Genomic DNA, 27,968 nt, shown 5'->3' with positions numbered 1-27,968 from the left:
ACCTGGCCTGCCTGCAATCAGCCTAACAGTTCTGGTTTCCTGCCACTCTTGGGCAAAACCTCCTCATCTGTGTCCAGTGCTCCAGTTTCAGGCTATACCTGACCACTACCTGCTAGAAGACTTGAGTCCTACAAATGGTGATAAAGGAATAGACCTTCATAACTATGCAAACCTAGGCAGGGGAAGTTCCACCACTGATGTAGTTCAGCAGCTTGGGTGTGGGAGACTAAGATCTCGGTCCCTGCTTAGTTACACAGCAAACTGGTTGCATGGCTTTGAGTAAATCATTCTCCTTCAACTGATCCTAATTTACAGATTAATAATGAAGCAAAAATACTGCTCTGCATGCCATGGAAGAAGGGCGGGATACAAATATAATGCATACCATTCATTATTTACATTCTTTGAATGACTTCTAATAATACATTTTGTATTAACTATACACATAGGAATTTAACAAAAAATATGAGAATTTATGCTAAGTAAGGAATGCAAATACCACCTTCAACATATTTGCATTTATTGCAATATAGAAAGCCAGTGGGGTTTCATTAGCTCAAATACAATGAAAGGCATTTAATTTACCTTGAGTGCTAAAAGGCTTTTGTTAATTTCAGCACCTTCCAACCTTGTTTGCCTATCTGCACTGGAAGTGTCAGCTCCTCTTTCGTTTCCAGCCAAATCAATCAGTGAAAATTTACCATGCAGTTTCCCTTTTCTCCTGAGGATGATCTGAAATACTGCATGGCTCCGAGATGAGTGTGCATTTGCAGATGTCTGACCAGATGTTCTTTAACAAAGGGCGTGGAGGAGAGAACAAGGTGAAATGCCACTGAGCCACACATCATCACATCAGGACAGTATCTACAACACTGTTTATCAAACTAAGCCTACCCATTCTGTTCTACCAAAGCACAAAATAACAAGAGACTCATTTGTTCCACAAACATGCCAATTGGTTTCTCACTTCACCTATGATGGAGATTAAGACACAATAGCACAGCCTTCTATCTAGATTGCTGCCCTCCAGACAGTTTAGATTTCAATTTCCATCAATCCCAGCTGGCATAGCCAATGACTAATAATGCTGGGAGTTCTACTCAGGGTGGAAGGATGCAATAGCATCTGGTTTAACCAACTCATTAAGCCACATAAATTCCATTAAAATCTGTTTTAATAGAAGAAAGACACTTAGAGGGCTAGCTTGCACATAACAACTAGGACTGTTGAAGATGAGCAGGAGAACTGCAAGCAGCACACCAGCCACTTCTGCTTTTAATCACCCATGAGCCTGTTCATAAGCTGTTCAGTTTGATGTGCAAACCTAGAATACTGTTTGGTTCAGGAGCTACACAACCTAGTGGTTAAAACAACAACAAACCAGGGGTTGTTTTGCCCTTCAAGAACTCTGTGTTCTAAGTTCACACATCATGCTTAGCAACCTGTGCACAGGCCCGTCACATCGAGGCAAATCACAAGCAGTGAATGTGCAGGAGGCAGCTTGTTTACTGTTTCCCACTTCTACACAACAGCACACAGATTGTTTGAACCGCCAACTATCATTACATATGAACCAGATCATAAACTATTTTTAAGTCCAAACCTAATTGTTAATATTATGACTACTTGCTTTTCAACTTAGAACATGATAATACTTCAAAGGAATTAAAGATATCTCAAGTAAGATGAAAAAATTAACACTGCTTCTACTATAAAGGAAAATAATATATTTTTCTCTCAGTAGATATCATAGAACAAAAAAACTTTTTCACCAAAATTTAGAAATTCCCAAATTCACCTTCTAGAAAATGTATATACTGAAATATCTAGAATTATTCTTATGCTGAAAAAGGTAAAAATAATACCTGCAACTGTTGCCTATTTCAATAAGCTTTAGTACGTCTTCCACACATTTAACCTCTCGTTCCTGTAATCCTACAACCTGGACTTGTTGTTTTCCATCTTCTAAAACTCTTAATTTGGTCTTCCTGTTCAGTAAGTCAAAAACCTTTTGAAGAGAATATAAGGAAAAGACAAAGAGAGAAGTTTTTATTAGCTAGGGATCTTTAGAATGTTTATTTAGTCCTCTAACAAATCAGCCAAACAAATAAAAAAGTGGTATAAATACAGAGATCAAAAATTCAAACTTTTGTCAGAATTCTGACAAGTTCAAAGGCCTAAAGGGCAATCCAGTATAGTTGCTCATAACCCTCTGAACTCAGAGAATTACAGGCATCCTATGGAGGGCAAAATAAGCACAGAGGCTTGTACCACCCTGGAAAAGGCTTAAATGATTGATTCTGGTTGTTTAAGTCTTCTGAGCATGAAGAGGAATACTACATATACTGATGGTGCTTATCTTTTCCTCCCCCTGCCTGTGAACTCCAACAAAGTGCCATATCCGAGTTCATTCTAGCAACCTCAAAGTTGCAGGTGGGACTCCAAATTCTCCTGTGATCACCTAGATAACATCTAGCAGCCACAGGACTGCAACCTAAACGACTTACTTTTGAAAAATAACATACCTTTCCGCTATAAATCTCAAAAAATGTTGCATATACTTGAAGTTCTAGTTTCTTATAGTTTGGTTTCTTCAACATTAAAAAGACATCTCTAGCTGTGAACAAATTAAAATTAGAGGAAGTAAGGGACAGAAAAATATTTATACGCACAGTTGTTTACACAGTGACATGTTCATGCCATGTGATTATTCAACTAAAAATAAACATTAGTGTTTGTATAGCACTTTTGTGTGTTCACTATGTGTTCTATACATTGGTTGCATTCGCATGCAATGTAGCCCAACATACACAGAACAGAACAGCAGAACAGAAGGGAGTCTGAAACAAGCACTTAGAGCACTTTCCCTCTCCCTTCTCTCACAGAGCCAAGAGGAATAAACCAGCATTTACTTTGCTCAGGTTCTGGCTTACTGCTATGTATAACCAATGAATCATGATTTAAAATAAACCAGTCACACTGAATAAGACAACTATAAATCCTAGATTGTTCAGGTGACAATGTTTAGTTAGCCATTGACTAGATTGAACAATTTATCTTAACCATGATGCCTGAATCACACATATCTTAAAGTCAGGAAGTGTATGAAGTGAAACTAAACACTGATTTATTTCTCCTCCTAGTCACGGAGGAGGAGGATGGTGAATGCTTCTTTAACTAGGGCTTGTTTATGCTTGTAGAACATACATCATACACTGAATACTATATATATATATATGAATAGAGCATACTAAAACATACTATGGTTTAATATTAGGTGCAGACCCTCCCACTATCTTACTGTATTATGTACAAGAATCCTGTAAAATAACTTAGACATATTCATATAAGAATTCCTTTTTATTCTTTAGTCAAACTGAATGAATGTAATGAATCACAAACTAATGGACTAAATCTTAAGAATCATGATACACACGAGCACATCTCGTTTCCACTGCAGTGCTGTGTAAGACAGGATGCAAAGAGAGTAAAGTAAGGCTCCTGATATGAGAGAAGAACTGCCCATCCACAATATCTCAGCCTTTCAGAAGTTTCACCACCACCCCTCCCACTCTATCCCTCCCTATTTCAAAGGGATAGGCCCAGTAAAATGCATGAGCTCATTAAGTAGCATTAGCTCTCACAGACTCTACAACACAAATGTAAATCAGCAATCAAAATCACATTCCATAAAAGCATGCAACCTTATGTACAGGGTACAGATTATCTTCCACAAAGACCAAAGTCAAATATTACTTACCTGCAAGTGCATAAATTCCTTTTGAACAGTCCTGGTTCTTTCCTGAAAAGTCACCACCCATAGTCTAAAGGAAATAAACAAATAAATAAAATGATCAGCATGAAGATGGCAATATGCTCACTATGAAAGGGCATGCTAGAATAACCATTTTCACTGAACAAGACCTGCCCAAAGCAGAGAGCATGTACAGAAGAACAACTGGATTTGCTATTTTATGAGGCTAAGATGCATTTCACAATGGCAATAAAAATTCTCAAATATAAAAATGAGCTGGAATCAAAAAGTTGAATGACTTTAAAAACATTCTCCTAATCTGGAGCAAGCAGCTTTTAAAGTTCCTAACGCACATACTCAAGCAGAGTCTGCAACAGAATGTACATCCTTAGTGCCTAACAGGAGTTTGCTATTAGAGGAAAAAAAAATGCTAACATGTTAAAATGTTTTGCAGCTGATTATGCTAGCATAAAATAACATAAAACACTTACATGAGTTTTTCCACTGCCTGTTTGTCCATATGCGAAACATGTAGCCATTCCTCTTTCAAAAATGGTTTCCACTAGTGGTCTTGCCGTAAACCTTCAGGAAAATTAAAGAAAATGCTCCACCTGTTAATTGCTACAATTTAACTCAAAGCCAGTAAAATATTAGCTCACAAATATATCAATGCAATCTTTGAAACTGTTAGACGAAGGCAAACAAAAACAACTGGAAGCAAAGTAATTACACAAAAATTAAATTCAGCTTTATCAGATCACTTTTTTAAAAAAACAATGCTTTAAAACAATATTTAGGTTCTCCCTCACTTAACAGGTTTTGTACAGTTGACTTCCAACTTTCATAACAAAGGGAGTTGTCAGAATTATTACTGGGATACATTATGCAGAAAACCATCCCAACTACTGAATCAGATAGGAACAAATTCAGCTAACCCAAAAGAGTACAACCCACAGCCCCCTGTAGCTTTCACAGCAGTCTCCAAGACTGCTTTGATACATTTGCCACTGCCAAATATCCTCCACTAGCAATCCTAATATAGACTGCTTCTTTCTCACTGGAAATAGAAATCCTCATACAAATCTGTTTCCCTGCTGTTGCTAGCAGTGATGATAGAGTGATGTGTATCAGATTGGTAGGCTATATGTGTTTGTATATACATGTTCACAGGATTGTGCGTGCACCTGTATGCATGCATGGCATTTGACACCTGGAACAGTATCACAGGACTAAAAAGGTTAGGCACCTCTGCTCCAGGGACTTGCACCTTTAAAAATTGCTTAAAATATATTTTAAAAATTTAGCTGATGAAAAGGCAGTGTTTTATATGCGTAAGTAGAGAAGGCTAGTTGAATGAGGCCTCCATTCAAGCAGAAGCACATCTTCAAGCTGTATGCAGGAAGGGGATAAAAATAATAAATCATGACGTTTCCAGAAGCTTTCACTGACACCTGTACAGATACCTACAATATCCAGGAACCTGCTTTCCAAGTTGGCTAGGGAGAAGTAAGATTGAAGAAAGAAAGCTTCCACTTGAATTTGTTTACTTAAATTGCTATTATAAAATACAAGAAATTTTCCAAAAAAACTCCAATAGAAAGTGCTACCTGCTCCAAGGAAGCAAGCAAAGCACCTCTTCCCTAATTTTCTCACTTTAGATTTGAGCCACCTGTCTGGCTCCAAAGGAAGCAGTAATTTCTTTGCAGTAACACATCACTGGGAACTTCTGGCTTCTGGCAGTTCTACATCAAGTTCACCAGTTTCTTCCCCAGGCAGGGAAAAGTCTCTTACCTCCAAATATCAGTCAATTGGAGATAAGAGCTTTTCCATGACACATGAGAAGAAAGACAGCCTTGCTCACTACACAGCAGAGAAAAGCTCTTAACTGCAATCAGTGATCAGAGACAAAGGATTTTCCTTGCTCTGTGCAAAGGATCCTGAACTATACTGTCTCTTCTCAGCTGATCTGCACGGATCAACAGAAGAGGGGTGTGTGCGTACGTGCGTGTGTGTGTGAGGGAGGGAATGAAACCCATCTAGGCCTCTGACCACAGTTGCTGCTGGTATGCAGTTCCCACAAGGTTTCCAGAATGGCATTATAACCCTGAGGCCAAAGTTAGTTCTTCACTTCCGGAGCCTTTTCAGCGGTGGAGCCCCGACTGTGGAATACACTCCCCAGGGAGGTTCACCTGGCGCCGTCACTTTATTCTTTTCGGTGTCAGGCAAAGACCTTTTTATTCTCCTGGTATTTTAACAATGTATTGGTTTTACTCTGTTTTAACTACTATTTTAGATGCAGTGTGCTGTGTGTCGTTGTTATGGTTTTGTTCTTGGTTTCCTCTCTTGTAAGCTGTCCAGAGACTTTTTATAGTAATGGATGGCATAGAAAAATTTTAAATAAATAAAAGCAATGTATGAACTCAGGAATTTGAGTAAGGAGGAAGCACATGCTTACTGATGGAAGACAACAGCAATAAAATACAAAATGGGCACTAGGCACACATACCTGTAGACCATTTCATTAGGAGTGCTGTCATCAAAGGCATAGTCAAAGCGGAAAGTTTGGTTTTCTAAGTACCTTGTTAAATCCACCTTTTGTTTGGGTTCATGTACCATTACAACATCTTTGCTAGGGATTGTTATTACATCAAGATCTTTCATTACATTTTCTAAAAGGCAAATGAAATATGCATTAATTTTCAGGATATGTAAATTTCAATAATCTGAGACTATTCATTTGGATATGTTATTGAAATTGTCTGAAACACTTTATGTAGAAAAAACCTGCAACTATTATAGTAAAGTGCATAATGTTATCCATATATTTTAAAATGTCAGGCTGAAGGAGGTAAGAAATAGTGACTTGCCATATTAAGGGGGTTCCATGGGCATTCAATGAAAACTATGTAAACATCAGGTGGCTGGCCTCATCCTAAATATGGAATTATTTCATAAAGTAAAACTATACAAAATTACATGGTATAAAATATAAAGTGCCACACTTGGCCATAACTCCACCTGGTAGATATGTTTCAAAAGTCTACTCTTATGCAAAATATTTACACATTCAAGAGATTTTAGCTTTAGCATATTCCTATTATTATCCCTCTGCACCTAGATTTGAAGCATCTGATTTAGAGCATTCCTTCAATAGTTTGAGTTGCATATATGCATTCCACTAAAATTTAATGGTAAAAATAATTTTATGTAAGTCATTTACATTTCATTTGCCAAACTGTAACCATGCATTTTTGAAAACCATACACATCAGACTGTTAAATCAGATATCTCTGAAGTGTAAAGCATGATTCCTAACACAGCATGCTTTAAAAGCCTTTAAATAGCTTGTTGAAAGAACTCTAGAAAGAAAGATCATTAGCAATCATCAAGGGAACAAAAGATATCTAACTGCATTACATCAATTTGTGCATTAATTAGTATTAGGTATTGTTGATTGTATGAAATGTCTGAATCAGCAACAGCATAAACCAATATTCCAAGGCAGTCACAAACAAAAGCTGCTTTGTATATTCAAATTCATGCACATGCCCTATTTCTGTGGGGGAAAATGTCCCTATAGTCATAAATACTAATGTTTCTCTGATAAAAGGGGTCTGCTTTAAAAGAAGAGCACAAATTTTATCTTCCATTTAATTTTTAATTAAAAGCAAACAACCAATGTTTAACTTCAAACGCTGTTAATTTGCTCAGATTTTGCTGTTATTGATGAATAAAAAGGTTATTTCTATTTATATTTGAAAGTGAAACATGTATGAATATTGCTTGAAGACATGAAGATATGGTTAAGGCTGGCTTTTGTTCCAACTGATTAGACTTTCAGTTGCTATAAGCTTCATATTTTTTGTCCATGGTTTTGTTTTAAAGTTTAGCTGAGACAGTGTCAATCGTATAATCCAGGTAGTTTCAGCCCTTTTAACCATAATGTACAGAGTGTCAAAAGTCAATAGGGAAACATATTGGAGTTTGCAATCCTATGTGCACTTTTCTGGGAATAAGTTCCATTGAATTTAGTGGTGCTTGCTTCTGAGTATATAACAGGATTGCAATGTAAATGTCTCAGTTTAGTTTTATTTAACTCATTTCTATTACAGAAGCAGAACTGTTTAAATCTTTATTTTAAATCATATTAAGTTCAATTCCTTATTACAAGCACAAACATTAACTCAAAATCTATGCTCAAAATCTAGCATCCTAATACAATTCCCAATGTGTCACTCTCAAAACTTTAGAATGAACCCAACTTAAGGTCCTACGAGTATGGAGTAAATAAACTAAAGACTTGTAGGCATACATAATCTTGCAATTAGTTTCCCCATAATCAAACATGGGGAAACAGAAAAGCCTAAATTCTCCCTGGGGACCAACTGTAAATACAAAGACCCAGACCTGTGAAATGTTACACTAAGATAATGTCATCTCTGCTGATAATATATAACTGTTGTTCATTTAAATAATTTCTTTTGCAGAAGTGGAAATAATTGTATCTGCCACATCTAAAAATTGAATATACAAAACTTAGCCTTTAAGAAACAGTTGTAAAATTTTATTGCTATTCCTTATCCTTTGACTTGCCCCAAGTCAAGGAATTCTCAAAAAATGTAAAATATGGGGAATGACAAAATACATATATAGGCAAAGGTGTTCTCATTTTTATTTCCTGTGGCATTTAGCGATCATATTTTCATTGCTGAATGTACTGGAATTGAAATCCCATTAAAGAAATGTTGCTTAATCAGATTTTAGTGTACTAACACACTATATTTGCATAAATGTATATATGGATAGTGATGTGAATTTCTTGCAAATTTTGAACTGAAAAACTTTCCTGATTTTTTTCTGGAATATTTGTTTGAAAAATTTTCTAAGCATAAGAAAATGTTTTGTTGCGATATACCTTAGCATTTTTGTTTTACTTGTATTTAGTAAATACAGCAAATGTAACCTGTTCATGTTTTGTTCCACAAGTGATCAACTTGAAATATTTGAGGAGGAAAAGCACACTTAATTTGATTTAAATGTTATATTACATAGAATTTTTATTGGAATGCTTGAAAATAGTGTAAAGAAAACTGCTTGTATTTCCTAACTCATTATTTTAATTTAAAATAAAGGTAATGAAAACTCCTAACACATAAATATATTTTAGAGTACAATCCAAGTGAGATGCCAAAACCCTGTAAAAGTAGAGCATTATGGGCATCTTATGAAGGGCAGGAGAAGGTGGAGGCAATTTCTACTTTTCAACTATGGCACTTCAGGGTGGGAGGAAGGAGGCTGAGGGACCACCAGGACACCTCATATTGTGACCTTCTACTCATCTCCTCCTCCAAGATCACATCTGTAACTTTGGAGGAGCAGCTAGTGGTTCTTTCCATGTTGGCTGCAAGCATGTAAGGACACTCCAAGATCATTGTGCCAGTTCCAATGTCAGAGTTTCTGATGTCATAATTGGGACTCCAAATAATCGTATGGCTACCTACATACTGCCTATGGTCATAGGATTGTGCTGGCTGCAATGCAAAAAAGCATGTATGACATACTGCCAATCTCCCATCCATAAATGTCACACTTGCATAATATTGTACTTGCAATTGGCATCCATTCACTGCTACTAATGAGCATATGAAATTGAAAATTTTCCACTGAAAAATTTCTACCCTCGTCAATGCATATGACTATGAATTCACCATACACATTTAATAAACATTTTGTGAAAACCAGGTGACTGAGAGAAAGTGTATGCAAGAGTAAGGGGGAAAAGGCAGAGAAGCAACCAAAGTGCAAGTGGAAACTGGCAGGATCACCATGATAATAAAGGATGGAGCAAAGAAGCCCTTTGCTGACTCTGACAACAGTAGTTGTCATTGATTCCTGGCTTTTTCCAAGGTGAGAGCTGACAAAGTTATTAACCCAGCTCTGTTTATACAAAATACATTGGAAGGTGTGAGAGCAGCCTGTGTACACACAGTAAGACCAAGAACCATGCTGTGCTTTTGCCCTCCTGTACTCCCTCAAAGTTTTCTCAACACTGAAGGGGTTAGATTCACCCATTACCCACCTCCTACAAATTGGGCTCAGCTCCTACCAGGACTCCTCAGCTGCAGATTGTGTCTTCAGAATGTGCAGAAAATTGTGCAGGTGTGTCACACCACCCCAAGTCTTTTGCAGGACATTCAAGTCAGTTAGGAAAAGGTACATTCTCACTCTCCCTGACTCCTGTGGGAAACCATTGCTTTCTATGTCCTACTGCTGACAATGGCATTGCTTGGTAACCAGTGGGTTACAATCTCCTTACTTTCATCCTGAAGCCAGAACCACAGACCATGTTACCAATACTTGGTAAAAATATATTGGATACTTATACCGTAATAAAAATAGCAATAGTTTCCACAAATACACGAAATATGTTGAAAATATAGAAGAGAATGGAGTAATTTGCTCATATATAATGGCAATGCAATTTAGTTAAAGAGTATTAGGAGAAGACATAAAAATATCACAGCTTCTGAACCACAATTAAACCACTTAACAATGATTTGGGGAAATCTTCAAAGTCAGGTGGGAGGGCATTATATTATTATGACTACAGAACTGTTAACTGCTGCACTTAAACCAATTGGCCAATACTTGGAGAACAGCTTGAATACTGAGTATAGAAGAATATCTTGATCATGAATGACATGACTGGCTATAAACCAAAATAAGAAGGGAAGTTTTTATCAACAAAGACTTTCCCCCAAATTTGGTACCATTTAATTGCAAGAACAGACAAGAGATTGGATGAATAACACTGGGATTTTGAATATGAAATAAGTGTTACCACACATAAAGCAAAGGTTGTGCATAAATATTGTGTGCACAGAATATATATTTTTTTAAATGATCACCTAAACAAGGCATTCCAGGAAGAAGGCCAAATATGTGTAGTTAAGCACACTTAAAAACACCCTACAGAGCAGTTAATGTCATAACATTTAACACATCACTGCTCTTCACAAGGCACTCAGATGGGACATTATGTAAACATTCCATTACATAATTCCCAAGTAATCTCCCCCTTTCCAAAAATCCCATTAGTACGTCAACATTTGTTTCTCCATACTAATACCTCATTTAGCCTAACAGCATGAATAATAAGATGTTTGTTCAATGAGAAACATTATTTATGTAGAACTAGGCATTTGAGTCTAAATAAATAGAATATGAATAACCTACATTCTTGTAAAATAGTGCTACAACATTTAAAATACTATCCTACAGGACTGATATTGGATGGACTGATGGCTCTGATACGTGTATCTTAAGACCCACTGGCAAGATCCTGACAGTGCAGGCACGTGACAACTTTCTATTTCTCTGTTTAAAAAATATATACAGCTAGAAAAGCCTCTCACCCTCAAGGCAGTGGGTGGTAATGTGGTGATTGTGAGAGAAACTGTTAGATCTGGTGAACCCTGGCCTTCCTTCATCTATGCCCACCAGAATGCTTCCTTTTACCCTTGCAGACCTCCTCCAAGGATGCAGTTGCATCCTCAGAACAGAAGCAGCCATGGTACTTTCCTGCAGCACCTGCAGGGTTTGTATAGAAAATGCCACTCAGGTTTCCGCCCTCAAGGTCATAGCTAGGTTAATGCCTCTGAGGAGCATCTGGACCATCCTGTAACTCCTCTGATGATGTCTGATACAGGGTTGTTCTGTTAATACATATTTTGGGACAAAAGTTACACTTAGAAAACTCGGGTATTCCAGTATTACCTCCCAATGATATTTCAGAGGGAATGTAAAACCTATTTTGAAAGCCATCTGATTTTCAAGGTGCGTACATATACATACCAGGATTCTAAAAGATAATCTATTCTAATGACTCCAAAAGAATAGAATAAATGTAATTTGAGAGTGTCATGTAAATTAAGGGCTGCTTTTGAAAAGTCATTAGTGTCTACCAGTTAGCAAAGCACTTTTCTTGAAAGGACTATAGAAAAGTTTATTCACCCTTCTTTGTTCAAGACTCTCCTCCTCATCTTTCCAGGAAAGCCATTCCTTCAACTCACAGCACAAGGAAAAACAATTAGAAAGTAACTTCATTTTTTCTAATGCCTTGATTTTGTACTCAGCTGCTATAGAGAATGTGGACTGGAGGTATTACATGTCCTACCTCTGAGCTGATATAAGATATGTCCTTCCTCATTTTAGTTGTGGGAGAGAGAAAGAAAGCAGTTCAGCTTTCAGAGTTCAACTATGTCCTTTCATCAACTTGGGGGAAAAAACCAACAACAATCAAGTGCATTCCAGTTATCACATGCTCTGCAATTTCAAATTATATACCCACAATGGATTCACAATAAATCAAAAACAGATACTAAGTGGAAATTAGCCTTAGTATTATGATGGTTGACAAGAAATATAAAATAAAGCTGCTGTCTCCCAGCTAATACAGGTAAAATTCAACAGATTAAAAAGAGTCATACCTTTTTTATTGAGTGGTCGTTTTCGAACACATACACATATCCTGTGCTCATCAATCTTTAAAAAAAACATACACCACTGAAATCAGTAACGCTAAACCAAATTGAAATTTAAACCTAACTGGCAAATTATTTTAGCAATTACATTACTGTATATAAGCATAAAGAATCCAAACGTTCAAAAGGCAACCATGTTCCAAACATGTCTTTTTATAGGAGTGACTCACACATGATCTAGAATTCACCACCATAAACACATGTGGCCCTCCACAGAGCTGAAGTCTCCAAGAGAGGGCCACATTCCATACAACTTTTTGGGGCTCTTGGGGACCAGGCTAATTATTTTAGCCATTTTGAACATTTCATCCTTCATGTTCAAGCAAGCATTTGCCACTACAAAGCTAGCAACATTCAGTTTGAATCAGACTTTGATTCATTTTTAGCATCAGGAAGACTAGATCTGAAAGAGCTAGGTCCTTATAATCTCCAGACACAGCTATTCTAATCTCAAAAGTACATTTAGAAGCTTCTGAGATCACAGGTTGTCATAACTGAGATTAGCCAATTCCCAGTGAAGAAAAGCAGATTATAATGAGGGACAAAAACAGCCCAAACTAATATCTAACATTAGGCTGTAATCCTATGCACACTTTCTAAGAAGCCCCATTAAACACAGTGAGATTTACTTCTGAGTAAACATTTACAGGATTGCACTACTATGTAACCTGTGACCATCAGAGTAAATTTACCAAACAATAGCTAGTTAACAGAATGTAACACTGTAAAGTTTGCAGGCTACAGTGAATTTTTACTGTTTAAGGGCAACAGTCAATTTTCATTACATTTTCCTCGGACAAGGAAAACACAATGAAAATTCAGGACAAATTCTCAATTCAGGACAACTGTCAGATAATAAAAACAATATGGCTGGTGTGTTGGTGGGTGTTCCTTGCTTAGGATTCAATTTTCAGACAGCTCTGTCAGCAGAGAGCCCACTAAAATTAGTAGGCTTTGGCAAATGCAGCTGTCCCAAGAGAGTTCACAAATCTCACATATTTACTACATCAGTATCACTATCACCCACAATTTATTTTAAACTTGCTCAAAGTCTAACATTGTGATAACATTACAACAAAACTTACAGGATCTGCTGTTGTCAGTGGTCTATAATCCAGACTTCCTCTGAAATCTCTGATCATACACATAATTTCATAATTTGGATTTGTAGCATCGACTTCCTAAAAGAAAAAAGGCTATTAAGATTACAACATATAGCTGTGTTTAACATTCAAACATTTATCATCAGATGCCATGATAGAAACCAGAATAAGGATATTAATATTTGCAAAGTATCCAATTTCAGCTAACACATTTATGATGAGCTATCACACTTCAAAGGACTCATTCACACACATGTAAAGCTTCTAGTCAGTGCTTTGTGGTTTGTTATATTTAGATTTCATTTGCATTTTATATCCCATTCTTACTTCAAGCACATTTTCGGTTCAAGATACCTTTGATGAAACACTGTTCCTCCACCAATACCACTTCTATCCTACCTACAAGGATGCTCAGCTAGTGCCCACTTGATTTAGTTTCAGGTATTAGGTTTTGGGTTTTGCAGACTTTTCAATAAATTATAATGTCATTTACTGCTCCAGTTTTTTATTTCTTTTTGCTACTTTTGTCACTTTGTTCAGTTTTTGTTTACTGTTTTAATAAATGAGCAATAAGTAAGTAAACTCCAAAATATTAAGAGTATTATTATTATTATTATTATTATTATTATTAGAACATTTCTATGCCGCCCCTTGCCGAAGCCTTGGGGCGGCTTACATCACAATAAAATACAATACAATATAAAAATAACAATATAAAATTAAAATTAATAATATATAATATAATTATTATTATCCTAACATTATGGTAAATCCCCTTTTATTTTATTTCAAGGCTATAAATGGCTAAAATAAAATAACATACACTGGGGTCCCCCTACAATAATCAAGACCACCAATACAAACCAGAATTTTTAAAATTTCCCCACAAGAAATTACAAGCAATTTTTACATTTACTTGAGAAAGACTTTAGGCCAAAACAAACTTTTACTAGTGTTTTGTTGCTGACAGTATCTGTAGTATATGGTTCACTGCATCCATTGTATGAACTGTAATTTAAGAACTATGTTTGTCTGAATATTCACATGTTAAAAGTTGATGGTGTAACTTATTTTATGTAATTTTAATATATTTTAATATTATATTTATTGTATTTTAGTACTACTGTGCCCTTGGATTAATCTGAATTGTGTCTGCTGCAGGGGAGAGGTTGTTACGTTTTTTTTTTTCTTTGTATCCTATTGTTGGGGTTTTTTGGTATTATGTGTGTTTGATATTACTGTTTTATCGTGTATGTTGTCATTATGTTTTTGTAAATTGCCCAGAGAGCCATCCTAACAGGCAGTGTAGAAATTTAATAAATAAATGGTCATCTGGTTTCATTAGTTCTTTCATACACATATTACATGCAACGCTTAAGTAAGTTGCTGTTTTGTCCCATTGCTTCTCCCTCCCAGTAATACTAGTCTCACCAACACTTCTTTGCCAAACATCTTTATTTTACATGGGAGTCTCTGAGCATACACAAAGAGAAATGTTGAACCCTCTCTGACATTATTCACCCCAAGCTTTCCTTATTAATTCTTCTGCATTTGTCCCTGGGAGAAGAAGCACTGTGGATTCAAACATGACTGTGCTCCTCCCTCAGAGACCCTAACTTGGACACCCTGTGATGATGGACTATCGGGTCCACCTCCTCAGGAGGCTGGAGTTCCCCATCCAATAGACTCCCCATTTCTAAATCTCCTCCTTCAAGTTGTTGTGGCCCTTCCTCAATCTTATGGGCAGTTTGACTGGCCCCCTTGGCTGTCCTTGAACTAATCTCTCCCATAAGCAGGCACAGGCAGGTACCCAGGGTCTTGGACTGTAACAGCAACTGAGTCTGTTTCAACAATCATCTTGTTATCAGAGTCTGAGCTGCCAGTACCGCCAGAAGAGGCAAACTCCCCCACACGCATTTCATCCTCAGATTTTGAGCTGTCAGTCCAGCGGCAATGGTTAGCGCCCCAGAAGTGTGCCAGAATATGCATGCATGACAATCACACTGCACTAACATTAAGTAGCCTTTAGTACAATGCCGATAGTATCGGTTGGTACAAAAGCTTTTCCGTATGTTTAGCTGCCACAGTCCACGGAACAGCCCACTTGTGCAGTTGGTCACATCTGCATCAGAGAATACAGAAGCTTTGACGTATTGCCTATCTATATTAAGCTTTTTACAAAAAAACAAAAAAAACAGTAACATTTGTCTCTTGCTAATGTCTGAAAACTAGGAAAAACTACACATACTTAAACAGCTTAAGACCATCAGCACATTATTAAGTTGCTCAAGTACCAGTACTGTTTTTTACGTCAGTAGGAGACTGAAAACTTCAAAGTAATATTTGAGAACATAACATGCAAGTCTGCCAACAGGATTATGATACTGGCTTCTGCTTTGTGATAACATTCATTTATATTAAGGGATTTTCTTAAAAGATTAGCAACTTATTTTTTTCCACTGAAAACTGTAGAAATATGATTACTTCTTACTCCACCAAGATGTTTGCAGGGTTATAAGACTTCTAAATCCACTTCTCTAAAATCAGTCCTGCTGAATTCAGTGGTATTTACTTCCAAGGACTGCACTGAAAATATCACATTTTTGAACATGACATTCCTATAGTAGAAGTATTGTAGTGTTTTTATCTCTACTATCCTAATAAGCAATCACTATAAGTAAGTCAGAAAATTCAGTATTAGTTGAACTGAAGGAGAAATATACAAATTATAAAAACACAAATCTGAATTAAAATCAAACAAACCTGAGCTCGTTTCTCTCGAAGTTCCTGCTGCTGTAATCTTCGTTTCTCACGTTTTTCTTGCAGTTTTTCCACTTCTTTTACACAATTTGATTTTCTACGTGCTGAAAGAAAAATAATATTCATATTTCAATTTTTAAAACATTGTATCAGTAAAATAGTTGACTACACTAACTCCCCAAGTCACTGAACATAAACGGGACTGAACTGCTATAATTTGACTGTAGACATAAAACCTATTGATGATGTTTATATAATCATCAGAATTGGCAGATTGCTGATTCAAACCACTGCTGTAGTTCCTCTTGCTGTCTGAACTTGGAAAAAGTTAACAAACCACCCAGCAACAGACCATGCATTTTGGGAGGTTTATTAATCACCCCAGTAAGCCATCCTTGCCAAATTTGGACAACAAAAGAAGCCACGCCCAATGAAGGTCACTATGCTACCATGTGATCATCAAGTCAGGGCAGATGCGAAGGGGGCAGCTGGACAGGTGAGATTATATGTTGCTGGCATGACCAAGCAGAATGCAATCTGATTGCTACTCAACTGCATTATGCTTCATGGTCTACCTGGTGTCCAACAGAACTCTGGCATAGGCCAAACAAATACATTCTTTCTTCAAGTCAGATGCTGGACTGTAAGTCAATATACCAAATAAGACCCCTAGCTAGTGCCCTCTTTACCCTCTCTGTTCTTACAACTGCTCATCAATTACTTTGTTCTGGGCAAATTAGTTGACAGGACTGAGAAGGAAAGTTATCTACAATCATAACATGTGAAACAAAGCAAAGGATACTCCTTCCTCACAGAGTGTTTACTTTGTTGCAATGTTCTCTGTTTTCACCACAACTTTTCTTATTAGTTTTGGCAAAGGATGTGGAGCTAGACCCCTCATTTCCCACCGCAGGACCCCCTTAAAGTGTTTTTTGATGGTACATCTAGATCTAAGTCCAGTTCAGGGGCTGGGATGCCTGCCTCACTTCAAGTTGGCTGGAATGGTCATGAATTTGATATTAGACCACATCATAGTGGACTGCCCCTTAGTATTTACCAAGGTATGTGGGCTGGATAACGTGTCTGAGAGCAGTTCGGCTCTTAAAAAGCTGGGTCCTTCCTTCATGCCACACTGTACTCTCTATCAGCTGAAACCCACCAAGTTTCCCAGTGTAGCTTATGCTTTCTCAAGCCATCCCACTACATACTGTGGGCACGATTTAAGAAATATAGAAAATGACAAGTGACAACACAAGACAGGTACTGACTTATACACATTATTCTCTTGGTTTAACCTAATAAAAGGTATGGTCAATTTTCAAGCTCAATTTATTATTTAAGAAACATAGAAATAGATCAAGTCAGAAGGGGCCTCCTGGGTCATCTAGTCTGATGCCCAGATCCAGCCAGCTCCACTCATGACATGCCTAGAATTTTAAAAGAAGTAAAATATTACTAATATTCTTTTACCCACAAGACTATGAAAGAACAATTACACTGTGATCTCTTGAAAGAGACATAACATTGGTACAGACAAAGCACTACTTATGAATTATATAATTGTCCAAGAGTGTGTACATGTAATGCCTAAAATGAATGAATCCTTGATACATGATTTACATACAAGGAGGTCCAAATTCCTTTTTTGCAGCTTGAACTGGAGATATATCTGAAACACTACCATTCTGTTGTGTAGAGGAAGACTGTTCAGGAAGCTGAGTAGGCCGTGCACGTGCAGAACCAACCACTGCAAGAAACCAAAACAAAACAAATTTTAATAAACCTTGCTGAAATACAAAAAAAGGAACTCTGTTTATTTCTCAATATCGTGATTTATTATGTTTTACAATATTGATAATGATTTACAGTATTGTCCATTTTAGGCAATTTACATGTAAGGATAACTAGAAAAAAACTGTTTAGGGATAAATCTATGCTACTGTTGTGAGCAGGTCACCTCCCTCTTTCCCTCTCCTAATCAAATGCAAAAGTAAACCTTAGAAGCATAGTTCTTTATTGACATTTGTCTCATTACAGGAAAGTATAAATCAAAGAAGCCTTCTCCTAGAGTGGGGAGGATAAGCAATAAAGTACAAACTGAAATTTCCCCTCATTCTTGCCTCTCAGTAAAGTTTCTGATTTTACCCACAGGGGGCCTCTTGCTATTTGAGGGCTAGCCAGCGGGAATGCCAGGGACCTTGTAACTGGGCTGCTCACTTCTCCTGCTGCCACACGATCAGAAAAGGAGTTCTCCCTGCATTTGCTCCCCTCCAACCCTGAAAAGCCTTGCCCCCTTCCAAAGAGGCAGACTCTCATGCTCTGCCTGAGAAACTTAACTTGGTAACCTTGAGTCAGTCAGTTCATCTCCTCTCACTTGCTCCTCTATCTCCTCCTCAGACAAATACATTTGAGCCAGGGTAGATCTGATTTAAATCACTAGCCAGTAAGACTAGATTTCTGCATATTTTGCATGCATGTATGCCTTACCCATAGGTAGAGGAAATTCATTAACCCTAATCCTAGCCCTTTTATGGCCTGCTGCCATTATAGTTTTTCTCTTCCAGGAAAAGAGTATGAGAAACCTCGGGCTAGACACAAAAAAAGACTCAATAAATAAATAAATAGATCCAAAGGCTTGTGCAGTGTTATGCTCAGAAGGGTTCATTTTCATTTTTACTGCTTGCCCCTCCCTCCTCACACTTAATTTCTTGTGCAGATCTATTCCACTTCCAACAATCTTCTTCTAGTCATTGAAGTTTTGGAAACTTAGCACTTAAGAGGGAAGGGGTTGATTCTGTAAACACAGATTTGCAAAGGAACAATGAGATTAAGGTCTTTTTCTTAAGTCTGTATGTTCATTTTGTAACATTTTTGCTGTGAAGAACAGGCATGTGATCTCTGCAGCCACTATTTCACAGTTCTGAAAACTGTAAAACCAAGCATCTGTGACAGTATCTTCTAGAGCAGTGGTTTCCAAACTCTGGTCTGCCGACCAGTGCCAGTCCACAGGAGATTTCCTGCTGGTCCATGGGGGGACGGCATCCTGCTCACCACAGACTGGTGAGGGGGCTGGCTGTGCTCTACCATCTCTCCCTCAGTTGGCACTGCATTTGTGGGGGGTGCAGCAGTGCCACTGGGAGGGCCAGGGAGGGGAAGAGCCGGCTTGGTGGGAGCTGGCCAGGAACCATGCTGCACCAATTTTGATACTTTGTTCTTTTGTTGGCATTTTTTGTTGCTTGGTTTCTGGTTGTTTTCTTTTCTTTTTTGGTACTGGGTTTGGAAACTAATACACAGAATACTGTATTATGTGTATGGTGCTTTTTTGTTTCTTCCTCAGCAGTCCCTGAGGTGGTTTGCCTATTTTCATTGGTCCTCAGCTGTGGAAAGGTTGAAAACCAGTGTTCTAGAGAGAAAAACTGCCCACTAATCTTACAGAAATCACTGGAAAGGCTTAACATTGGGAATGGATTAATGGAATTTATTTACCAAAAATTTTAAACACTGCATGAATACACTAATTGTGTAATTGATACACAATTAAAAATTAATCCTTACTTCGTGTTGCATAACCATTGGACTATAATGTATCTTAAATAGAAAACTGTCTTTAGATACGTTTTTTTCCCCCCAAAAAGCATTTTATTTAAAAAATCAGATTTAAATTTTTTAATCACTGATTTATATCCACCCTTTGAGCAGCCTGTAATGTGTGACAGGTTCCCTCTCTACAATTATAAGCCAATCCAGTATTAGAATGAAACCTATTTGAAGTGTTATTACATTTCTTGCCTCAATATGGCCAGCACTCTACACAGAGAATAAGGTTTGAGGACAACTAAACTACTCAGGTGAGTCTTTCTTTGTGAAAGTCCAAACTATTAAAACAGGTTGTATCAAGAGAAAAAAAGGGCCAAGTGTCACTGGATGGTGGTAGGAAGTATTCATTTGTTCCATGGAGCTTCTCTGAGAAACTAATTGGGCCCCTTTATCTGCAGATCAGCACAGTTATTGCACATGCCTACAGAAGGAATCAGATACCGTATTCCAGAATAAATATACATACTGATGCAGGGATTGATCAAGCAAAAAAGCAACAGAGAAGAATGTTACCAAATCTTCTGGTTGGTATGGAAGAGTGGTGAAGGAGTCAAGAGCAGGATATAATGCATACAGATTTCTATCCCAGGCTTATAGCAGATTCCTCCCTCAAATCCCCTTGTGCTGCTCTTACTACTCAAAGATGATCAATGTCTAGCTTATCTTGGGTTATTGCCTGTGTCAGTCAGTTCGAACAACTGGACTGCAAGTCTGCAAATGAGAAGCAACTATAACTCAGAAGAGATGAAATGAAAGTCTACTAAACTGTTACTCTTTGAGTGATCATCTGTGTAGTCACACATTAGATTCTGTGCCCGAAAAGAACATCCTCTGAACCTCTTAGAAATCTCAGCAAGAAAAGGATGCGTTCACCACTCCAATTAAGCAGGAAAACAGATTCTCAGCACCTGCCTCTCTGAGTAGGATGAACACTTTCCCATTCAGTTCTACTTGTCCAACCACAAAGGTTACAGATTAAAATATTAAAACAAGAATAGACTTTAGCAATGGGGAAAGGGAACAGTATATGGGACTGTACAAATGACCACTCCAATTGTTTTGCTTTGTCAAGACTCTGTATGCCATAAACTGCACAAAGAACATGGAAGTGAGAACAGTGATCAAAGAAACTGTAAAACAAAGGGGGAAAAAGGAAACTGTAATGCTATGGACAAAGTGCATGTGGAAGCTGTCTGTTTATGATCCACTGAAACAAACTAAAACAAGCAATGGGGAATCATCAAAGATCAGGGAAATGACAATAAGGCACTCCATCCCAAATATTTTGGGCTAAATGCATGTACTGACATGGCCCAGAACTAAAACAGGATTTATATTCCAGTCAAGTACTTCTGTCATGGGAAATATTGTTCTTTCACTACGCATTTTTACTAGTTTGAAATGTGCAAAGTAAAGGCAGAAGAACACTTATCCAGTCTACAGGCTGTTGAAAGGACTGCCAAGGGTTTGTCTCAGGAGTCCCGGATCATATATATCAATGCTGGGATCATCAGGAAGACAACTGGAATACTGTTGTTGAAAAGGAAAAGTTGGAATACAGGAGACCTTGAGTGGAGATGCTGGCTGTTAAGTTTCCTGCCTGAGTCACTGTGCCATAATTGCACTTGCTTTGAATATGATCCTCTCCTATACCTAGCACATGATCAGGTAAAAGCTCTTTTGGTGTCTGTTGGGGAACAGAAGTCATCTTCTGAAGTCTGCAGAAATGCAGGTGTAAAGTGAAGATAGATGATATTATGTAACTCTACTGATGATGAGCTATTGTGGTTGGAGGCACTGCTCTGCAGTGGTTCCGCTCCTATCTCAACGGTCGATTCCAGAAGGTAGTGCTGGGGGACCATGTCTCTACGTCATGGCAGCTATGCCATGGAGTACCACAAGGCTCCATTCTATCCACTCTGCTATTTAACATCTATATGAAACCGCTGGGAGAGGTCATCAGGAGGTGTGGGCTGTGGAATCATCAATACGCTGATGATACCCAGCTTTACCTCTCGTTTTCCACTAATCCAGGTGAGGCAGTGGCTGTGCTGAACCGGTGCTTGGCCGAGGTAATGGAATGGATGAGGGCAAATAAACTGAAACTCAACCCAGACAAGACGGAGGTCCTGTTGGTTGGCAGATCGGGTTTTGGAGAGGGTGGATTTGACCTGGTCCTGAATGGTGCAACACTCCCTCTTAGGGATAAGGTCCGCAGCCTAGGAGTACTCCTCGACCCAGAGCTTTCTTTGGAAGCTCAGGTGACAGCGGTGGCGAGGAACGCCTTCCTTCAGCTTCGGCTGATTAATCAGCTGTGCCCCTACCTGGAGTACGACTGCCTGGCGACGGTGACACACGCGCTGGTGACTTCCCACCTAGACTTCTGTAACACGCTTTACGTGGGGCTTCCCCTGAAGATGGTCCGAACACTTCAATTGGTGCAAAATAGAGCTGCCAGGTTGCTGACGGGGACGGGGCGTTATGCTCACATGACTCCAGTCCTCCGTCAGCTTCACTGGCTTCCCATTGAAGCCCGGACCCAATTCAAGGTGTTGATTATGACCTATAAAGCCCTAAACGGCTTGGGTCCTGGCTACCTGAACGAGCGCTTACGTCCGTATATGCCCGACCGCCCTTTGAGATCTGCGGGAGAGTCCCTTCTCCGGGAACCCTCCATGAAAGAAATTAGGAGAGTAAGTACTCGGAGGAGGGCTTTCTCTGCGGTGGCACCCAACCTATGGAATTCACTCCCCAAAGAGGTCCGCCTGGCACCGTCGTTACTGGTTTTTCGGCGCCAGGTAAAGACCTTTTTATTTAAACATCATTTTAATTGTTAAAACATATGATCTGGCCAGGGCAACTTCTTCTTCCTTCTCTTTCTCCTCCTATATTTTTATTTACTTAATTTATACTGATAATTTTAATCTTATATTTGTAAACCAATGTATTTTTTGTATTTTGTATTTAATGGTAATTTATTATGTGCTATTGTATTTCATTGTATTTTATCGTGTTGTAAGCCGCCCCGAGGTTTCGGCAAGGGGCGGCATAGAAATGTTATTATAATAATAATAATAATAATAATAATAATAATAATAATAATAATAATAATATAGGAAGAAATGGAGCATCAAGGGTTAGGAGGAGAGTTTTGCAGTAAATTCTCCCAGGTGAGAGCTGGCACAAGTTGGTAGAACTTGTTTTTACCCTTGTCTCCATATCTACCATTTGGAGAAACTGGGAAAAATCAAATTTGTAGTTGAAATAGGTATCAAAGTTGGTTTTAAGAACAGCCAACACAGTGGAAACATAGGAAATCATTCTCAAAAGTATCCAAATGTGTATTATAATTGAAATCCTGTAGACATTATACTCAGTGAAGCTACTGCATATGATGGAGCAGAGGTGGCTTAGCAACTGATTATCTGTCCTGCAAGGAAATCTAGAGGCAGTTGTTGTTCATAATGGTCCCAATTCTTTATAAGATGCAATTGCCCCACTAACTCAGAACCAAATCCCTCTGTCCTAGTGGCATGGTCTTGGAGAAATTAGTGATTACCTATTTCCCATCAACTCAATGACATCTAATCTGATGTATCTGCTCATGAAAAGTGGTCGAGATAGCCTCCATGTTGTAAGTGCAGAGTGTATAGCAAGGTACTATCAGGATCCCAATGTGGGCCAACATCTGTGGGTAGCCTTTGACAGCAACTCCCATTTCAAAATGAATTAAAGAACTAAGCAGACCTGAAACCCTGTGACACAATATGAGGTCAGTGAAAAATGCTCTCTGACCATCTAAGTATGGTTTAAATGTGAAACACAGTTTTGCGCTTCTTGTTTGGGCAACCTCTGTGGTGGCAATAAGACAGCAAGTTTCACCTCTACCTGATACAACACCATGCACATGTCAAGAGGCCAGATTAGGCAAAAGTGATCACCCTTCAACATGCTTCTTCTTTTTCTTTAGAACGCAAGATTGAAGAAAAGCAGTCCAATCCTTGAGCTTGTTTTTGAGGGCCTCTTCCAACTCAAATTGCCAGTATAGTTGGCTTACATAGGAAAGGCAGAGGCAAAGGCAGACACATCAGATGTCCTAGTAGCACCAAATTGGAAGCAATAATATCGATTTTCCAAAAAAAAAAAAAAAAAAACTTCCTATGCAAGCTAGATCAAATTGTTAGGGACTTTTGCTCAAAAGTTTTGGGGTGCATCATATTCAAGAGTGATTAAATTCAACATGTTCATTTTACTTCTAGTTAATAAACAAAGATAAAATTGTATTCCATGTTAATTTTTGGTCCCAATAAACCAGGGGAAAATTAAGCCACTGGTTAATTTATTTTACAAGTTGTATTATATAAAAATCTTTATTGGCAATTTATAAAAATGTAAAGAAAATAACATGGATTTTGCCCTGCCATTGTTAAATACAACTATTATTGAAAGGATGCATGCCAGTGAGGATGCCCATAAGTCTCCAAACTCATCCTATTCAGGACAAGGAAAGCAACAGATATGAGCTCAACCCTCTTGCTGCCCCTTTATTTACTGAGCAGGTCCTTGGATCATGTCTCAGAAAGCAGCTTGTAAGACCCTCTCCCAAAGCAAAACAAAGCAAAGCACAGCACAGCACAATACACAACCTAGACAAGTGATTCCTATTCACTTGGTTTGATAAACTTTTATCAGCCGTTATCTACATTTTGCTTCTCTCTATCATGAACCAAATAACAATTGTGTTTATTCTATTCTTTCCCTTAAAAGGATAACACTTCTCAATAGGCAATGTACTGTCCCATAAACATATGAACTATCAGTGAAAAACAATTTTCAACATGAAGAAAAAACACAAAATACAGTCTCACTAGACTAAACAATGAAAAAATACATGATTCTCAAGCTATAGGAAAAAAGTAAGTCAACACAAAATCTCAAGAATTCTCCACAATGCTGCTACTGTGATGGTCAAAAGGTAACTGATAAAAAAGTAGTTATTCTGCTCAGTGAAGCAATGCAGATAGGGTGTTCCTCCAGTAAAGGGGTCTGAAGTGCTTCCCTCTCTAGTCAAAAGCTCTGAACTATTCAGAGGATTTACTCCAAAAGCACAAAATCCAAGTGTAAGATAGCACAGGCAACCAAGAAAAATTATCCTTATTTTCTTACCATTCTAGAATGAAGTGAAGAACACCTTCCATTTTCTAAGTACAAAAATCCGGATAACTTACCTCTGTTGTCTCTAGAAGGAGCCTCAACTTTAGAAGGAGCCACAGTCCTTCGATTCTAGAGAAAAACAGACACTATATAATTTGTTATCTACTCTGATTTTTTTTCCCATACAGAAGTAGACTGAATATTAGCAACCTTGAGTACTTTAAGGAAGAACAGCAAATCAGCAAATTTCAAAATTTTAGAAGGACCCTGTAACATTCCCTCCAAAAATAACAAGTCTATTAAACATGTTCTAAGGATATATAGCTTATTTCCAAAATGATCGCCTCAAACTGAGCAAATGGACACATAATGGCAAATGAATATGAAAATGAGGCACACTAGCATACACTAAAAATTCAGTTTATGTGAATTGGGACCTCAGTCTAACAACAATGCAGTATGCAACAGATGTGAAAACAGCAAATTCCATGCTAAGGAATTTGCAAAGCATTCTTAGAAAAGGGACTAAAAATGTATATCATATCCTATCAATCTCTCTTTCTAGACCGTCCTCTTGTCCCCATCTGCCAGCATGCCCTCAATGTGGTAAAAGAAAGGGAGAAAGAACAAGAGCAGGAGAGGGTGAAGATATCTGAGCCAAGTCCACCTATTGTTGGGGGCAGGGCTTCCTGAATGTCCATTCTTCTTTGGTGGCCATTAAGTGCTGGTTTAGGCACAAGGTCCTTTTGGTGCAAGCAAGGCCAATTATTATAGGATGATATTGTTTCATTAATGTACTGTTGATCTGGGCAAAGGGATGGTATGTAAATATTGATCTATCGTGCAGCTATATTTGGCATACTGACAGCTGCAATATGAAAGTTTAGTTTTAATGCACAGGCTAACGAACTGTTCATTAAAAATGACTATATGAGTTGCATAACTCCTTTGGAAATGCAAAAGCAGGTGCAGAGGCTCAAATCAGGTTCAGGACTGTGGAAGAGTTTCACCCTGCCCCCTAACACAAATCCCTCCCATAAAAGCTGTTCTAAGTGACATAATGGAAGCTTCTGTTGTTAGTAGGACTATTGCAGAGAGGGCTGAACACAGGTACCCATTGCCACAGAATGTCAAATAGTTTTAGGAGACATTTAGATTCATGTGCACTTTACCCCTTGTATTTACTACAATGCATATGGAATCACCTGGTAGTATAACAGGCAAAGTAACGCCTGTTACATACAGAGAAACACTTGTTGCATAGGTTTGTTGCTATTGCCCAACATTACCATGACTGCTATGGTCTCAGTAAAGATGATCATTCTGAAGGGCAAAAGATAATGCTGTCAGATTAACCTGATACTTAAACATTTGTTCCAAATTTAGCTGCTGTATTCTAAGTTAGAGTACAATCTTGTTATTCCTTGTTGTTGTCTGTTTTTGCCACCTATTTTTAGCTGTTTTAAACTTTTCAATTTTTTCCTATTTCATGATATTTTATTGTATTTTATCACCTGTTTTATGGACTGTGTAAACTGCCCAGAGAGCTTTGGCTGTGGGGCAGTATAGAAATGAAATTATTATTAATAATAATATTAATACAGCAATCAGTATACTGAGAGTTGTAGGCATTTTTCCCATCTAAACATGCATTGGATTGTTTCTTTATTGGAACTAAGGAAAATTTGATTCTCCATGACCAAAATTTATAATGGACTGCTATTATCCCACTTCAGTCTATCAAATTTTTGTCATATAGATAATAACGAATGAATAAATTCATTGAGTAAGTCTCCCAACAATTTCAAATATATTGATAATAGTAACAGCCAATAAAGAACTTGCCCTCTGTGCACTGACTACAATAATTATAATTCTAAAAAAAATCAGAAAACTGCTAAACCTAGAATTCTAAAATAAAGACGATCACATACCAATTGGCAAATTGAATGATGGTAACTTCAACCAAATGGCATTGCATTATGTATCACCAACCTTCACAATTTTGTTTACTTTAGCAGAAGGTGTTGGAGGTGGTGGGGTCTCTGGGCTGGGATCATCATCTTCTGGAGCAAGGTCTGGGTTAAGTGAAAATATACTCTCCAAGTCAATCTACACACAAGAAGAATAGGTTGTTCATGGTAAACAAGTAAATACTGTATTTGTATTTTAAACAAATGAGTATACATGGTTTTTTTTGCTAGACAGCACTAGTCCACATCAATTTTGGGTCCTCATATTACCTTTACATTATCACTCACACTTAAAAGTCTTAAGTGTGCCTGAAAAGATTCAACTGGCAATATCTAACAAGTTATGGCAAAATGTATTTACATTTCCACCCTCTATTGAATTGGGAAATGAAGTGTCCCAACCCTGGTCTGGGAACTTAACCCTAATATTTCTCCCTAGCCATTTCTGTTTTGCCAACTTTCCAACTTCCACCTCTTTAAACCTCTAACTTCACATTAAACACCAACATATCACCCAGTACCCTCTGTTTGGCTTGTGACAATGTCACTTCTCATTTCCTCTCTAACCCTTTGTCTACTGAAGAACAGCTTTTAACAGCTGACCCACAAATTGCCTTTTGTTTTACTTTCTTAATCAAAGACTTCTTTTCTGGAAAAACCCTGATCTCATCTCAGTTACTTTCCCCCAAGGGCCAATCCACTACCTCAAAGAATTTCCTAAAGTTACTTACAATGTGCTCCTGTGTATTTCAGTAAACATACCATTTTAACAGCTCTAACAGAATGACACCAGACAGTCCTACTATTATCTCTAGAACTAAATAGCCCCTATTAATTCATGTTCCAGAAAGGCCTATTCCCAACATAAAACTTAAGTTCAGACATGTCAAGAAACAAGTTTCCCAAGCAAGCATGGGTCAGGGCTACATATCAAGATTCCTCTTGTCTCGTCCTCTGATTATCACATTTTAATTTGTTTTTCCTTGGGTTGCTAAAAAAAACATTGAAAGCACAGCTGAACAGAACAAGAACTTTATCATTTAGACTTATGCCCTTCACTGCAAGACTCATCAGACATAAGCAG

The 27,968-nt window shown here is 37.9% G+C and overlaps 1 protein-coding gene across 5 annotated transcripts in view; it reads right to left on the bottom strand.

Moving 5' to 3' along the window:
- The window catches only part of KIF2A (kinesin family member 2A), a 62,072-nt gene that overhangs the window by 13,319 nt on the left and 20,785 nt on the right, over positions 1-27,968 (bottom strand). For 3 of the 5 annotated variants that reach the window (XM_044446004.1, XM_044446002.1, XM_044446000.1), the window contains 12 exons: positions 26,907-27,023; positions 24,986-25,040; positions 17,785-17,907; positions 16,164-16,264; positions 13,383-13,478; positions 12,244-12,298; positions 6,261-6,423; positions 4,246-4,336; positions 3,761-3,824; positions 2,526-2,617; positions 1,866-2,008; positions 586-790 (listed from right to left, as the gene is read on the bottom strand). In XM_044446004.1, coding sequence (XP_044301939.1) covers positions 586-790; positions 1,866-2,008; positions 2,526-2,617; positions 3,761-3,824; positions 4,246-4,336; positions 6,261-6,423; positions 12,244-12,298; positions 13,383-13,478; positions 16,164-16,264; positions 17,785-17,907; positions 24,986-25,040; positions 26,907-27,023 — 1,305 coding nt within the window. Of the gene's footprint in view, positions 1-585; positions 791-1,865; positions 2,009-2,525; positions 2,618-3,760; positions 3,825-4,245; positions 4,337-6,260; positions 6,424-12,243; positions 12,299-13,382; positions 13,479-16,163; positions 16,265-17,784; positions 17,908-24,985; positions 25,041-26,845; positions 26,860-26,906; positions 27,024-27,968 lie in introns of those variants that run through there. The other 2 variants (XM_044446001.1, XM_044446003.1) reach the window with 2 other exon arrangements.

Source organism: Varanus komodoensis, unplaced genomic scaffold, assembly GCF_004798865.1.
Source record: "Varanus komodoensis strain SLA01 unplaced genomic scaffold, ASM479886v1 scaffold5, whole genome shotgun sequence".
Taxonomy (NCBI): domain Eukaryota; kingdom Metazoa; phylum Chordata; class Lepidosauria; order Squamata; family Varanidae; genus Varanus; species Varanus komodoensis.
This window is presented reverse-complemented; position numbering and strand designations above follow the sequence as displayed.